General features: G+C 50.1%; 1 protein-coding gene across 2 annotated transcripts in view; it reads right to left on the minus strand.

Moving 5' to 3' along the window:
• The window catches only part of btk (Bruton agammaglobulinemia tyrosine kinase), a 162,102-nt gene that overhangs the window by 89,126 nt on the left and 57,460 nt on the right, over positions 1 to 15,516 (minus strand). The window contains exons 1-2 of one of the 2 annotated variants that reach the window (XM_078211206.1): positions 8,631 to 9,163; positions 6,096 to 6,258 (exon numbers count right to left, since the gene is read on the minus strand). In XM_078211206.1, coding sequence (XP_078067332.1) covers positions 6,096 to 6,221 — 126 coding nt within the window. In that variant the 5' untranslated portion in view covers positions 6,222 to 6,258; positions 8,631 to 9,163. Of the gene's footprint in view, positions 1 to 6,095; positions 6,259 to 8,630; positions 9,164 to 15,516 lie in introns of those variants that run through there. The other variant, XM_078211205.1, reaches the window with a different exon arrangement.

The following is a 15,516-nucleotide window of genomic DNA, read 5'->3' on the forward strand; positions in this document are numbered from 1 at the left end:
ATGGTTCAGTGCCATTTAGGGCTGGAATTTCATGGAGTTGAGCTTTTCAAGCTGGCAGACAGGATCTGGATGTAGGAATCCCACAGTCATTTCAGCAGATGCCATTTTACCAGCACGAAGTGCGAGGAGCAGAGCATGAATACAAACATGTGAGAGAGGAGCGGGAGAGGGCCACTCAGCCCCTTGAGTCTGCTCTGCCATTTAATTAGATCACAGCTGATCTGATTTTGGGCTCAATTCTACATTCCACCTACCTCCAATAACGTGGTCAATATCTAACTACCCCTATCTTAAAAATATTCCATAACACTGCCTCCAGCTCAGAATCATGGAGCAGGAAACACAAAACCCAGCAGGATCATTTGAACTTCATGCTGAAATCAAACAGACCCCATTTTCATTGATTGAAAGGTCTTTCCCTGCAATGTGAGAGTCATAAATTTATAGAGGAGGCATAAATGCTCTTGGGGGTGATTAAGGTCTGTTTAACTTTCCTGATCTGAAGTGATTTAAATCCCCAGCCCCATAATTTTTTTTAAAACTAGGCTGAAGCTGTCTTTGGACTCATTGGCAGCCATCTTACCCTCTTGCCCTGCCGGCTCTTGGGCACAACTTAGAATTGTTTTGATAAGATCGCTCCCACTTGTCTTTGATGAGGTTACTCAATAATAGTTCGTTCTGACAACAAATTAACTACTTGAAGGAATTCAAAAGTTCTGTTTGGCTTTCATTAATTGGAGTTAATTTCAGTACCGAATGAGAGCTCTCTTAGACGATCAGAAGTTTTTTCATCTCTAATTATGTCTGTCCTTAATGGATACTGGGTGAATGGGTTTTTATGGGGGCGTTGGTGAAGCAGTATGAGGTGGGTGAGGTAAATGGGGTGGTCTGCAGGCAGAATGAGGGTGTGAGGGATGAGAGCTAGAGGGCCTAACAGCATTTCATACAATTGGGCAGAAGTTCAGAGAACCAAGGCAGATCTTCTGAATTGGCCATTTCAGCACTGTCCAACCAACTCCATGGCTACCTCTGGACTGTCTTCTATGGTGGCGAGGCCTAACTTGCTCCCCCACAAATCCCAAAAGAAAATTGTATGTGCAAGGGGTTGTTTCCTTGGAGTTGGATCTGCTAAAATGGGAGATTACCCAAATCAATAGTGAAAATCTTGCCCCTTAGTATCAACATGGGAGGAGGAGAGGAAAATGGGGAGAGAACAAAGCCAGATTGAAAGTTGTTATCCTCTTAAAGCAAAGCTGCAAATATGGATCAAGACAACAGTTTGAAGCCTGATGCGCGTTATCAAACACGAGGCTAGATGCTCGGGAAATAAAAGGCTTTTATTTACTGTAATGAAGCAGCCAATAATTATATACACGATCCCAGACTGAAGGGGTCCCAGCCAGAGCAGGGACTTTTATACCTCTCCCAGGAGGCGGAGCCCGACAGGGATGTACCACAACACTACAGTACAAAGGTGGAACAACCCCACCCTAACCCCAACAGCAACAAGTAGCACAACCCAACAGTAACATATGTACATCCTTGTAGTACTGGCCAGACCCTGGCTCAGTACTATCCAGTGGGAACCAACGATGGTTCACCACATTCACCCCTCCTTTGAGAACAAAGGCCGGCGGGGTACAAAAAACAGAATAAAGTGTCATCAGTCTATAAGTTCAGACGGTCAGGGGGACCGCACCGTCGTTGTGACCTCCTCAATACCGGCGGTGACACCGGAGTAGGCACTTGCGGTGGCGTTCTCCCCAAGGCGGCGTCCAGCTGTTCTTCCGCGGACTCACAGGCCGGTTGACCCTGAGGTGACGGTAGTCCATGGGGTCCTGACACGCCCTGTAGTGGCGACCATCCTCTGGACTCAGGCAAGCTGTACACGGGAGTAAAAGGGTTAAGCAATGGTTCCGATGCTGCCCGCACCGTGTCCGGGGAAGAAACAAGAGTTAAGGGGTTTGTAACAGGGGGTATGGGAGCGACAGGTGTTGCTACGTCCCCTGCTGGCGCCAGGTCTCGGATCGAGACCGTGTCCTCTCGCCCGTCAGGGTATGCCACATAGGCATACTGAGGGTTGGCGTGGAGGAGATGGACCTGTTCGACCAACGGGTCGGACTTGTGGGCCCTTACATGTCGCCGCAGGAGGACGGGTCCTGAGTACGTCAACCAAGACAGTAATGAGGTCCCCGAGGAAGACTTCCGAGGGAATGAAAACATCCTCTCATGGGGAGTAGCATTGGTTGCCGTACACAGGAGTGAGCGAATAGAATGGAGCGCATCAGGGAGCACCTCTTGCCAACGGGAGACTGGAAGACTTTTTGACTTCAACGCCAGTAAGACAGCCTTCCAGACTGTAGCATTCTCACGTTCCACCTGTCCGTTACCCCTAGGGTTGGAGCTCGTGGTTCTACTAGAGGCAATCCCGTATGAGAGCAGGAATTGCCTCAAGTCATCGCTCATGAACGACGAGCCCCTGTTGCTATGGATGTAGCCGGGGTACCCGAACAGGGTAAAGAGAATGCCTTGATAACCGTGGCAGCGGATGTATCAGAGCAGGGAACAACAAAAGGGAACCTAGAGTACTCGTCAATGATATTGAGGAAGTACACATTCCGATCTGTTGAGGGAAGGGGGCCCTTAAAATCGACACTCAGTCTCTCGAAGGGACGAGTGGCCTTGGCTAAATGTGCCCGGTCAGGTCGGTAAAAGTGCGGTTTGCATTCCGCGCAAACCCGACAGCTTCTTGTTACGGACCCGACGTCCTCCACCGAGTCGTGCAGATTGCGGGCTTTTATAAAGTGGTAGAGCCGAGTGACCCCAGCATAGCATAGGTCATTATGGAGAGCCTGCAAACGGTCCTCCTGTATACTGGCGCATGTTCCACACGAGAGGGCATCCGAGGGCTCATTGAGTTTCCCTGGATGGTATATGATGTCGTAGTTATAGGTGGAGAGTTCAATTCTCCACCGCAAGATCTTGTCATTCTTGATCTTGCCCCTCTGCGTGTTATTAAACATGAACGCCACGGACCGCTGGTCCGTGATCAGGGTGAACCGTTTTCCCGCCAAGTAATGGCGCCAGTGCCTGACGGCCTCCACAATGGCCTGGGCCTCCTTTTCCACCGCTGAATGCCGGATTTCGGGGCCTTGGAGGGTGCGGGAAAAAAATGCGACGGGCCTGCCCGCCTGGTTAAGTGTGGCGGCCAGGGCGAAATCAGATGCATCACTCTCCACCTGAAAGGGGATGGACTCATCAACAGCGTGCATCGTAGCTTTCGCGATGTCGGCTTTTAATTTATCGAAGGCCAATTGGGCCTCTGGCGTTAGGGGAAAAGTCGTGGACTTAATGAGCGGACGGTCTTTGTCCGCATAATTGGGAACCCACTGCGCATAATAAGAGAAGAAGCCTAAGCATCTTCTCAGTGCTTTTGCGCTAGCAGGCAAGGGAAGTTCAGAAAGGGGGCGCATATGGTCTGGATCAGGGCCAATGACCCCGTTTTCCACCACGTATCCTAGGATGGCTAAACGGCGCGTACGAAACACACACTTCTCCCTGTTGTAGGTCAAGTTCAGGCGAGATGCAGTGCGTAGGAAATTCAGGAGATTCGTGTCGTGGTCCTGCTGGTCATGGCCGCAGATGGTGACATTATCCAGGTACGGGAAGGTTGCCCGCAGCCCGTTCTGGTCCACCATTCGGTCCATAGCACGCTGGAAGACCGAGACCCCATTGGTGACACCAAAGGGAACCCTGAGAAAGTGATACAAGCGACCATCCGCCTCAAAAGCCGTGTATTGTCGGTCCTCTGGGCGAATGGGGAGTTGGTGGTAGGCAGACTTGAGGTCCATGGTGGAGAACGCCCGGTACTGCGCAATCTGATTGACCATATCAGATATGTGCGGGAGAGGATACGCATCCAGCTGCGTATATCGATTAATGGTCTGACTATAGTCAATGACCATCCGGGGTTTGTTCCCGCTCTTGACCACCACGACCTGCGCTCTCCACCGACTAGCGCTAGGTTGTATGATCCTTTCTTTGAGGAGCCGCTGAACCTCAGATCTAATGAAGATCCGAGCCTCAGCGCTGTAACGCCTACTTTTAGTCGCGATGGGCTTGCAGCCTGGCACAAGATTCTGGAACAGGGAGGGTGTGGTGATCTTCAGCGTCGAGAGGCTACAGGCTACGTTGGGCAATTTGGAGGCTGCTGCTGTTTTCCCACTGCCAGTGAAGGGAGTGGCCCACCGTACTGTAGGGTTACACTCCTCAAGTGGACCATGAAGTTTAGTCCGAGAAGTATTGGCGCGCAAAGGTATGGCAACACTAGGAGCTTGAAACGTTCGTAAACTGTGCCTTGCACCGTCAAAGTTACCACGCAACTCCCTAGCACGGTGACAGACCGGGACCTCGATGCCATAGAGATTGTCTGTTTGGCAGGTTGAATCCAGAGTCCACACCGCTTCACAGTGTCTGGGTGGATAAAGCTCTCAGTGCTCCCGCTGTCAAACAGACAATAAATCACGTGGTCATTTACCTGGATGTTCATCATAGATTTGTCAAGTCTATGAGGCTTGGTCTGGTCCAGGATGATCGACGCCACCGTTGGTTCATGAGCGCCACTGCAGGCAGCTGAAATCGACGAGGAGGACCCCTGCTGGTCGTTCGCGATCGGTGCCGACCAACATGGCCGCTCCCATAAGTCGCACGTGGGTGATGGCGCCAAACTCAGCGACCCCTGGTGGTCACACACCTCCGACTCCGTCGACCGTAATGGCATCATCCTGGCTTCGCACGTGGACGAACCCCTTGATGATTTCGACGACGAAGAGCCGAGCTCTGAAGAATCGCAGGCCGCACTGCCGTTCCTAGATTTAGATCGGCACACTTTCGAATAGTGCCCTTTCTTACCGCAGGTGGAGCACAACACAGCCTTAGCGGGACACCATTGCCGAGTATGCTTCGCTCCCCCACAGAAGTAACACCGCGGGCCGCCCGGAGCTGCTGCCGTCGTCTGGCCCGAGTGTGAGCACGCCATTACGCAGCATTTCGAACCCGAGGGACGAGGAGGGATTGGCGACTGCTCCTGCCACGTTGTCTCCACGTGGTCTTCTGGATACAATACTAAGCTTTTGGAGGCTGTCTCCAGCATCTCCGCGAGCTCGATTGCCTGGGTGAGGTCAAGGTTACCTTTCTCCAATAGTTTAAGTCGAATGTACGACGATCCGACTCCCGCCACAAACGCATCTCGGGCGAGGTCGTTCATGCTCTGCTCAGCCGACACAGCTTTGCAGTTACAGCCCCTGGCTAGCTGTAGGAGCTCGTTCGCATATTCCTCCATCGTTTCGCCAGACTGCCGTCGTCGAGTGGCTAAGAGGTAACGAGCGTGTATTTCATTGGGCGGTTTGATATAACGCTTCTTCAGAAGCTCAAGGGCCTTTGTATAATCGGTGGCCGCACGGATCGCGAGGTAGACAGTGTCGCTTCCCTCGCATGGAGGACCCGGAGTCTGTCATCATCTGTGGTGACCGCTGCGGAGGCTGCCAGGTAGTCTTCGAAGCACTTCAGCCAGTGGTCGAAGGTGTTAGAGGCGCCCACCGCACGTGGATCTAGTGTAAGGCGTTCCGGCTTCAGGATCTGCTCCATACTCTCTTTTTTTTCTTCGACGAGAGTTTAACAACAGTAAATAAAATTGATGTGCGTTATCAAACACGAGGCTAGATGCTCGGGAAATAAAAGGCTTTTATTTACTGTAACAAAGCAGCCAATAATTATATACACGATCCCAGACTGAAGGGGTCCCAGCCAGAGCAGGGACTTTTATACCTCTCCCAGGAGGCGGAGCCCGACAGGGATGTACCACAACACTACAGTACAAAGGTGTAACAACCCCACCCTAACCCCAACAGCAACAAGTAGCACAACCCAACAGTAACATATGTACATCCTTGTAGTACTGGCCAGACCCTGGCTCAGTACTATATAGTGGGAACCAACGATGGTTCACCACAAAGCCACACTTCTAGTTAGGAGTATTTCTGTAGTTAATACCTGCAGTTAGGCTGAGTGAGGGGCTTCAAAAAATGTACACTTACCATTCGCTCACTGTCATATTCATAGTAAGAGATTTTGGTGTCAGTCAGGATGAATAATCTCTCCTTATAGTTGAGAGGGGAGGTCTTTTTCTTCTGCTGTGATCTTTTAATGAATACCTCCTCCATGAGTCCGTTCAATGGGAATAGCTAATGCTGAGAGATCCTGTCAGGCAAACAGACAATACATCACCACCTAGCAACCAAAGGACATGAGCAACCAGGGGTAGACACTGGGTAACTGATCGATGACCGTCTACCACCCGACAGCCCATGTCCATTTGTCCTTAACATAGAATCTACCCACTCATTGAATCTCCTCCCACAGCTCAAATTTCCAATGCCTCAATACTCCTACAGCCATGCTTACCCTTGAAGAGGGCCTCCCCTTGTTTGAGGCTAGTTCTGCAATGCTGTTTATGGGGAAAGTCTTTAAGAAGCTCCACTCCTGATGTCAGGACTGTCTTTCCAAACTGACCGCTAAGATTCTCCATTTACAGCATTACATTAATCACTGGGGTAGGATTACAATGCAACTTAGAATGGCTCCTTTATAAATAAGGGGACAGGATTTCAACATTACCTCAGTTATACTTCATTCTTGGAAATCATGGTACACATTCAGCAAATAGGGGTGGGTTTCCTTGGGTGTTGCTATGATGAGAAGGATATGGAGGCTGAAGCTGGGGATGTGGGGTCAACTGGGTTGCTGTGATTGTGCAGCCTGGCAGTTTAAGAAGGAAAGGGGAATGGGGCAGCAAAGGAGCAGAGCTAAAGTGGGCCAAAGTTGATGGAGTGAACACTCATCCTCAGGCTGACAGCACAAAGGCAGCAGAGATGGCCACAACGGGAGGGTGAAACTGAGGTCGTTGAAGCCCTGGGTGGTTGGCAGGAGTTCTCCCAATTCACTGGGAGACTGGAGCAGCCTGCATCCAGCTTCACCAGCGAGCTTAGGCTCCGCCCACCCCCCTCCACTGGTGAGGATCTCCCTTCTGTCCAAAAATAGTAAAACACGTCTGAAACTCTCCTGTTTTCTCCTGAGGATGTGTTTCCTCAGGGGCAGTATTGTCGGGGATGTGGTTATTGTGGGGCAGAGTTGTCGGGGACGTGTTTGTTGCAGGGCAGTGTTATCAGGGACATGTTTATTCTGGGGCAGTGTTGTCGGGGACGTGTTTGTTGTGGGGCAGTGTTGTCGGGACAAGTTTGTTGTGGGACAGCGTTGTCGGGATGTGTTTGTTGTAGGGCATTGTTGTCGGGGATGTGTTTGTTGCAGGGCAGTGTTGTTGGGGATGTGCTTCCTGTCAGACAGTGTTGTCAGGGATGTGTTTCCTGTCGGGGAGTGTTGTCGGAGACGTGTTTGTTGTGGGAATTGAACCCAGGTCTCTGGAGCTGTGAGGCTGCAGTACTAACCATTATGCCACCATGCTGCCTAATGTTTAGCTGGAGCAAGATGTGGCTCACCCAAGACTCAATGTGCCAACAGAGGAGTAAAGATGTGATGGAGAGATAGAACGCCATCAACGTATATATGGAGGCTGATCTTGTTTCGATAAGTTTTGTTACCAAAGGGTAGCTGTAGAAGAGCAATAGGGGGAGACCAATACCAGACCCAGGAGAGATGTAATGTTGGAGAGATGAGAAGAGGGGCCATTGCTGGACATGGTCTCACTGCAATTAGGTAGATAAAACTGCAATGGGATATGGCAAAAGGCTTTTGGTAGGCCAGATGCAAAGTAATCATTTTTCTGGTGGTGGAATACAGAACAAGACGACAGAGGGTGAGATTTTCAGGCCACGCTCGCCCCAAAGCTGGAAGATCCCTCCTGAGGTCAGTGGACCTTTGCATGGTCCGTGTCCCACTCGCTATGATTCCCATAGCGGGCGGGATGGTAAAATTCAGCCCCTAATCTTAAAATCAGAGCCAAACATTTAGAAGAAATTTCCAGAAGCATTTCTTCCCACAAAGAGAAATCTGGAACCCTCTTCCCTAAACAGCCATGGATGCAAAGGGTCAACGAGAGTGTTCAAAATGCAAATTGTTAGGCATTTAGTTAAAAAAAAGACATTGTTATGATCCCAGCTGATATTACTACCGGACAAATCCAATCCCAGGGTAGAACCCAACTTGATAGGTCCTAATTTATATCTTTTGCTTAGATGCATGAAGGATGGTTACTGAACAGGCACAGAAGTCTGGTGCTGAACTTTAAGTATAAAACCTTGAACAAACAAGATGAATGATTATACACTACTCCAGCTATACCTTTATATATTTGTACTGATTTGTAAGGATAACACAAGTTACAAAATCTACATTATACTCTAATGTTCTCAGTAAACGCACAGTCCATGTAAACCAATAGGCAAAATGTGATCAGAGACCCCACACTCTGAAAGCACATGACAGATCCCACTCAAACAACTTCGACACATTTCTCATCAACTTCCCCCAACAATTGTCATATTGTGAGCCAAATGGTCTCATCGGAACTCTGTCTTCCAAACAAGGGTTTAAATCTTTGCTATCGAAGAACATGCCTTTGAATCGTTTCCTAAATGATGTTTTATCTCAGATGTCTTCACCAAGATTCCACCTCCATGGTTTCAACCTCTACTTCTGGTATTCCTCTATCCTGGAGCCACATGCATTCAAGCTTTGCCTTGTACACTGTCAGATACCTAGCCATACCAATAGAATACCACTGCTTCACAGGCCCATAGTAAGGGGTTACCAACATCAAGATCACCTTGGATCGCTGGCTCCTCACAAGCCCACTTTGCTTTACATCTGCTTTTAGCAGTTATGCATTTTGGAGCCTCTCTCTAAACCTTACTCTTAAATTTACGAAACAGAACCTTTCCTCAGGTTACTGTTCTTTGTTCCTCAGACCAAACTGCCCCACAACAAACACGACCCAACAACACTGCCCCAAAGGAAACACATCCCCATCAACAATGTCCCACAATAAACATGTCCCCGACAATACTGACCCGCAATAAAGACGTCTCCGACAACACTGCCCCAGAGGAAACGCATCCCCAACAACACTGCCCCACAGGAAACACATCCCCAACAACACTGCACCAGAGGAAACTCATTGCCGACAACACTGCTCCTCAAGCACGTCCCTGACAACACGATCCAACAGGAAAAACGTCGCCAACAACACTGCCCCACAGATAACACATTCCCAACAACACTGTCCCACAGGAAACACGTCTCCGACAACACTGCCCCACAATAAACATGTTCCCGACAACACTGCTCCACAATAAACACATCCCCAACAACACTGTCCCACAGGAAACATGTCCCCGATAACACTGCTCCTCAATAAACATGTCCCTGACAACACTGCCCCACAGGAAACACGTTCCCAACAACACTGCCCCAGGGAAACACATCACCAACAACACTGCTCTTCAACAAACACGTCCCAACAACACTGCCCCACAAGAAACATGTTCCCAACAACACTGACCCACAGGAAACACATCCCCGACAACATTGACCCAGGGGAAACACGTCCCCAACAACACTGCTCCTCAACAAACACGTCCTGTCAACACTGCCCTGCAACAAACAAGTCCTGACAACACTGCCCCAGAGGAAACACGTCCCCGACAGCACTGGTCCAGAGGAAACTGTTTTATATATATAAATAAATGATTTGGAGGAAAATGTAACTGGTTTGATTAGTAAGTTTGCGGACAACACAAAGGTTGGTGGATTTGCGGATAGAGATGAGGACCATCAGAGGATACAGCAGGATTTACATCAGTTGGAGACGTGGGCGGAGAGATGGCAGATGGAGCTTAATCCTGACAAATGTGAGGTAATGCATTTTGGAAGGTCTAATACAGATAGGAAATATACAGTAAATGGCAGAACCCTTAAGAGTATTGATAGGCAAAGGGATCTGGGTGTACAGGTACGCAGGTGGTAATGCAGGTGGAGAAGGTAGTCAAGAAGGCATACAGCATGCTTGCCTTCATCGGCCAGGGAATTGAGTTTAAAAATTGGCAAATCATGTTGCAGCTTTATAGAACCTTAGTCATAGAATCATAGAGGTTTACAGCATGGAAACAAGCCCTTCGGCCCAACTTGTCCATACCGCCCTTTTTTTTAAAACCCCTAAGCTAATCCCAATTGCCCGCATTTGGTCCATATCCCTTTATACCCATCGTAACCATGTAACTATCTAAATGCTTTTTAAAAGATAAAATTGTACCTGCCTCAACAACTACCTCTAGCAGCTTGTTCTAGACACTCACCACCCTCTGTGTGAAAAAATTGCCCCTCTGGACACTTTTGTATCTCTCCCCTCTCACCTTAAACCTATGCCCACTAGTTTTAGACTCCCCAACCTTTGGGAAAAGATATTGACTATCTACCTTGTCTATGCCCCTCATTATTTTATAGACCTCTATAAGGTCACCCCTCAGCCTCCTATGCTCCAGAGAAAAAGTCCCAGTCTATTCAGCCTCTCCTTGTAACTCAATCCATCAAGTCCCGGTAGCATCCTAGAAAATATTTTCTGCACACTTTCTAGTTTAATAATATCCCTTCTATAAAACTTGGTTTGTTCTCACTGGAGCGGCGGAGGTTGAGGGGCGACCTGATAGAAGTCTACAAGATTATGAGAGACATGGACAGACTGGATAGTCAGAAGCTTTTTCCCAGAGTGGAAGAGTCAATTACTAGGGGGCACAGGTTTAAGGTGCGAGGGGCAAAGTTTAAAGGAAATGTATGAGGCAGATTTTTTACGCAGACAGTAGTGGGTGCCTGGAACTCGTTGCCGGGGGAGGTAGTGGAAGCGGATATGGTAGTGACTTTTAAGGGGCGTCTTGACAAATACATGAATAGGATGGGAATAGAGGGATATGGTCCCCGGGAGGGGAGGGAGTTTTAGTTCAGTCGGGCAGCATGGTCGGTGCAGGCTTGGAGGGCCGAAGAGCCTGTTCCTGTGCTGTAATTTTCTTTGTTCTATGTTCTTTGTTCTTTGAAACACATCCCTCACAATACTGTCACGCAACAAATATGTCCCCGAAAACAATACCTCACAACAAACACCTCCGCGACATCACTGCCCCACAACAAACACGTCCCCGATAACACAGCCCCAGGGGAAACACATCCCAAACAACACTGCACCAGAAGAAACACTTCGCCAACAGCACAGCTCCTCAACAAACATGTCCCGTCAACACTGCCCCACAGGAAGCACGTCCCCGACAACACTGCCCCAATACAAACACGTCCCCGACAACACTGCCCCAAAACAAACACGTCCCCGATAACACTGCCCCGAAACAAACACGTCCCCGACAACACTGCCCCACAGGAAACACGTCCCCGACAACACTTCCCCGAAACAAACACGTCCCCGACAATAATGCCCCAGAGGAAACACATCACCGACAACACTGCCTCACGGGAAACACGTCCTCAACAACACTGCCCGACAATACTGCCCCACAAGAAACACCTCCCCAACAACACTGCATCAGAGGAAAGACATTGCCAACAACACTGCCCTGCAACAAACACATCCCCGATAACATTGTCCCACAATAAACATGTTCCCGACAACACTGCCCCACAGGAAACACGTCCCTGACAACACTGTCCCAGAGGAAACACATCACCGACAACACTGCTCCTCAACAAACACGTCCTGTCAACACTGCCCCACAGGAACCACGTCCCCGACAACACTGCCCCACAATAAACAGGTCCCCATCAACACTGCCTCACAGGAAACACATCCACAACACTGCACCAGAGAAAACACATTGCCGACAACACTGCTCCTCAACAAACACAACCCCAACAACACTGGCCCACAACAAATATGTCCCTGACAACATTGCCCCTCAGCAAACATGTCCCGACAACACTGCCCCACAGGAAACACGTCCCCGACAACACTGCCCCAGGAGAAACACACCCCAAAAATACTGCACCAGAGGAAACACATCGCCGACAATACTGCCCCACAGGAAACACGTCCCCAACAACACCGCCCCACAATAAACACGTCCCCAACAATACTGCCCCACAATAAACATGTCCCTGACAACACTGCCCAACAGGAAACATGTCCCCGACAAGACTGCCCCTCAGAAACACGTCCCCGACAAGACAGCCCCACAGGAAACACATCCCTGACAACACTGTCCCACAATAAACATGTCCTTGACAACACTGCCCCACACGAAACACATCCCCGACAACACTGCCCCAGAGGGAACACATCCCCAATAACACTGCCCCAGAGGGAACACATCCCCAATAACACTGCACCAGAGGAAACACATCACCGACAACACTCCCTCACGGGAAACACGTTCCCAACAACACTGCTTGGCAACAAACACGTCCCTAACAACACTGCCCCACAGGATACACATCCTCGACAACACTGTCCCACAATAAACATGTCCCCGACAATAATGCCCCAGAGGAAACATGCCCCCGACAACACTGCCCCAGATGAAACAGATCCACAACAACACTGCCCCAGAGGAAACATCACTGACAACACTGCCTCGTGGGAAACACGTCCCCAACAACACTGCCCCGCAACAAACACGTGCCCGACAACACTGCCTCACAGGAAACACATCCCCAACAACACTGCTCCAGAGGAAACACATTGCTGACAACACTGCCCCGCAACAAACATATCCCCAACAACACTGCCCAAAAACAAACACATCCCAACAAAGCTGTCCCACAACAAACACGTCCCCGACAGCACTGCCCTGCAACAAACATGTCCCCGACAAAACTGCCCTGCAACAAACACATCCCCAACAACACTGCCCCACAACAAACACATCCCCAACAACACTGCCCTGCAACAAACACGTCCCCAACAACACTGCCCTGCAACAAACATGTCCCGACAACACTGACCCACAACAAACACGTCCCCGGCAACACTGTCCGAAAGGAAACACACCCCCAACAACACTGCCCCTCAACACACATCCCCAACAACGCTGTCCCACGACAAACATGTTCCGACAACACTGTCCCGCAACAAACGTGTCCCAACTACACTGCTCCAGAGGAAACACGTCCCCGAAAGCACTGCCCCACAGGAAACACATCCCCAATAACACTGCCCCAATGAAACATGTCCCTGACAACACTGCTCCACAGGAAACATGTCCCCGACAACACTGCCCCACAACAAACACATCCCCGACAACACTGCCCCGGAGGAAACACAGGCCCGACAGCACCGCCTGACAGGAAACACGTCACTGACAACACTAACCTACAATAAACACATCCCCGACAACACTGCCCTGCAGGAAACACCCCCCCCCCCCCCCCACCCCCCTCCGCCCCCCCACCCGACGATACTGCCCGGCAGGAAACGCATCCGCAACTGCACTGTATCACAAGAAATACATCCCTAATGATACTGCCCTGCAGGAAACACATCCCCGACTGCAGTGCATCCCAGGAAACACGTCCCCGACAGCACTGCCCCACAGGAAACACGTCCCCACTATATTGTCCCACAATAAACATGCCCCCGACAACACTGTCCTGCAGGAAATACATCCCCAACAACACTGCCCGATAGGAAACACATCCCTGACAACACTGCCCGACAGGAAACACGTCCCCGACAGCACTGCCCGACAGGAAGCACATCCCCCACAACACTGCCGTGCAACGTACACATCCCCGACAACACTGCCCGACAGGAGAAATGTCCCAACAACACTGCCTGACAGTAAACACATCCCCCACAACACTGCTCTAACAACACTGCCCTGCAACATACACATCCCCGACAATACTGCCCGACAAGAAACATATCCCCGACAACACTGTCCCACAATAAACACATCCCCGACAACATGCCCTGCAACAAACACATCCCCGAAAACACTGCCCCAGAGGAAACACATCCCCAACACTGCACCAGAGGAAACACATCCTCAACAACACTGCACCAGAGGAAACACATCCTCAACAACACTGCAGCAGAGGAAACACATCCCTGACAACACTGCCCCACAACAAACACGTCCCCCACAACACTGTCCCAAAGGAAACACATCCACAACTCTGCCCCGCAACAAACACATCCCCAACAACATTCTCCCACAACAAACACTTCCTCATCAACACTGCCCCGCGATAAACACGGCCCAGACAACACTGCCCTGCAACATATACATCCCTGACAATGCTGCCCAACAGGAAACATGTCCCTGACAACACTGTCCCAAATAAACACATCCCCGACAACATGCTCTGCAACAAACACATCTCCGAAAACACTGCCCCAGAGGAAACACATCCCCAACAACACTGCATCAGAGGAAACACATCCCCAACAACACTGCAGCAGAGGAAACACATCCCCGCCAACACTGCCCTGCAACAAACACATTCCCGACAACACTGCCTTGCAACAAACACATTCCCGACAACACTGCCTTGCAACAAACACATTCCCAACAACACTGCCCCACAACAAACACATCCCCTACCACACTGTCCCAAAGGAAACACATCCACAACTCTGCCCCGCAACAAACACATCCCCAACAACATTCTCCCACAACAAACACTTCCTCGTCAACACTGCCCAGCAATAAACACATCCCCAACAACACTGCCCCACAGGAAACACGTCCTCGACTACACTGCCCCAGAGGAAACACATCCCTGACAACACTGCCCCACATTAAACATGTGCTCAACAACAGTGCCCCACAAGAAACACGTCCCCAAAACCACTGCCCCACAGGAAACACGTCCCCGATAACATTGTCCCACATTAAACATGTCCTCAATAACACTGCCCAACAGGAAACACGTCCGCGACAACACTGCCCGACAGGAAACACGTCCCCGACAATACTGCCCCACAATAAACACATCCCCGACAACACTGCCCTGCAACAAACACATCGCCAACAACACTGCCCAACAGGAAACACATCCCCAACAACATTGCCTGACAAGAAACACGTCCCTGACAACACTGCCCTGTAACAAACACATCCCCGACAACACTGCCCTGCAACAAACATGTCCCCAACAGCACTGCCCTGCAACATACACATCTCCGACAACACTGCCCAACAGGAAACACATCCCCAACAACACTGTCCGACAGGAAACACTTCCCCAACAACACTGCCTGACAGGAAACACATCCCTGGCAACACTGCCCAATAGAAAACACGTTCCTGACAACTGACCGACAGGAAACACATCCCTGACAACACTGCCCGCCAGCCTTTCCATGCTCCAATCAGTGGTAATTGGCTGGCACCTGGACTTCCATGCAGAATTGGGAAGAATCCCCCGTCAGAGAGCAATCAGCCAATCTGATTGGCTGTCAGCTATTTTGATCCAGACCACTAAAAGCTGCAGTGGACAGGA

This window comes from Mustelus asterias, chromosome 4, assembly GCF_964213995.1.
Source record: "Mustelus asterias chromosome 4, sMusAst1.hap1.1, whole genome shotgun sequence".
Lineage (NCBI taxonomy): Eukaryota > Metazoa > Chordata > Chondrichthyes > Carcharhiniformes > Triakidae > Mustelus > Mustelus asterias.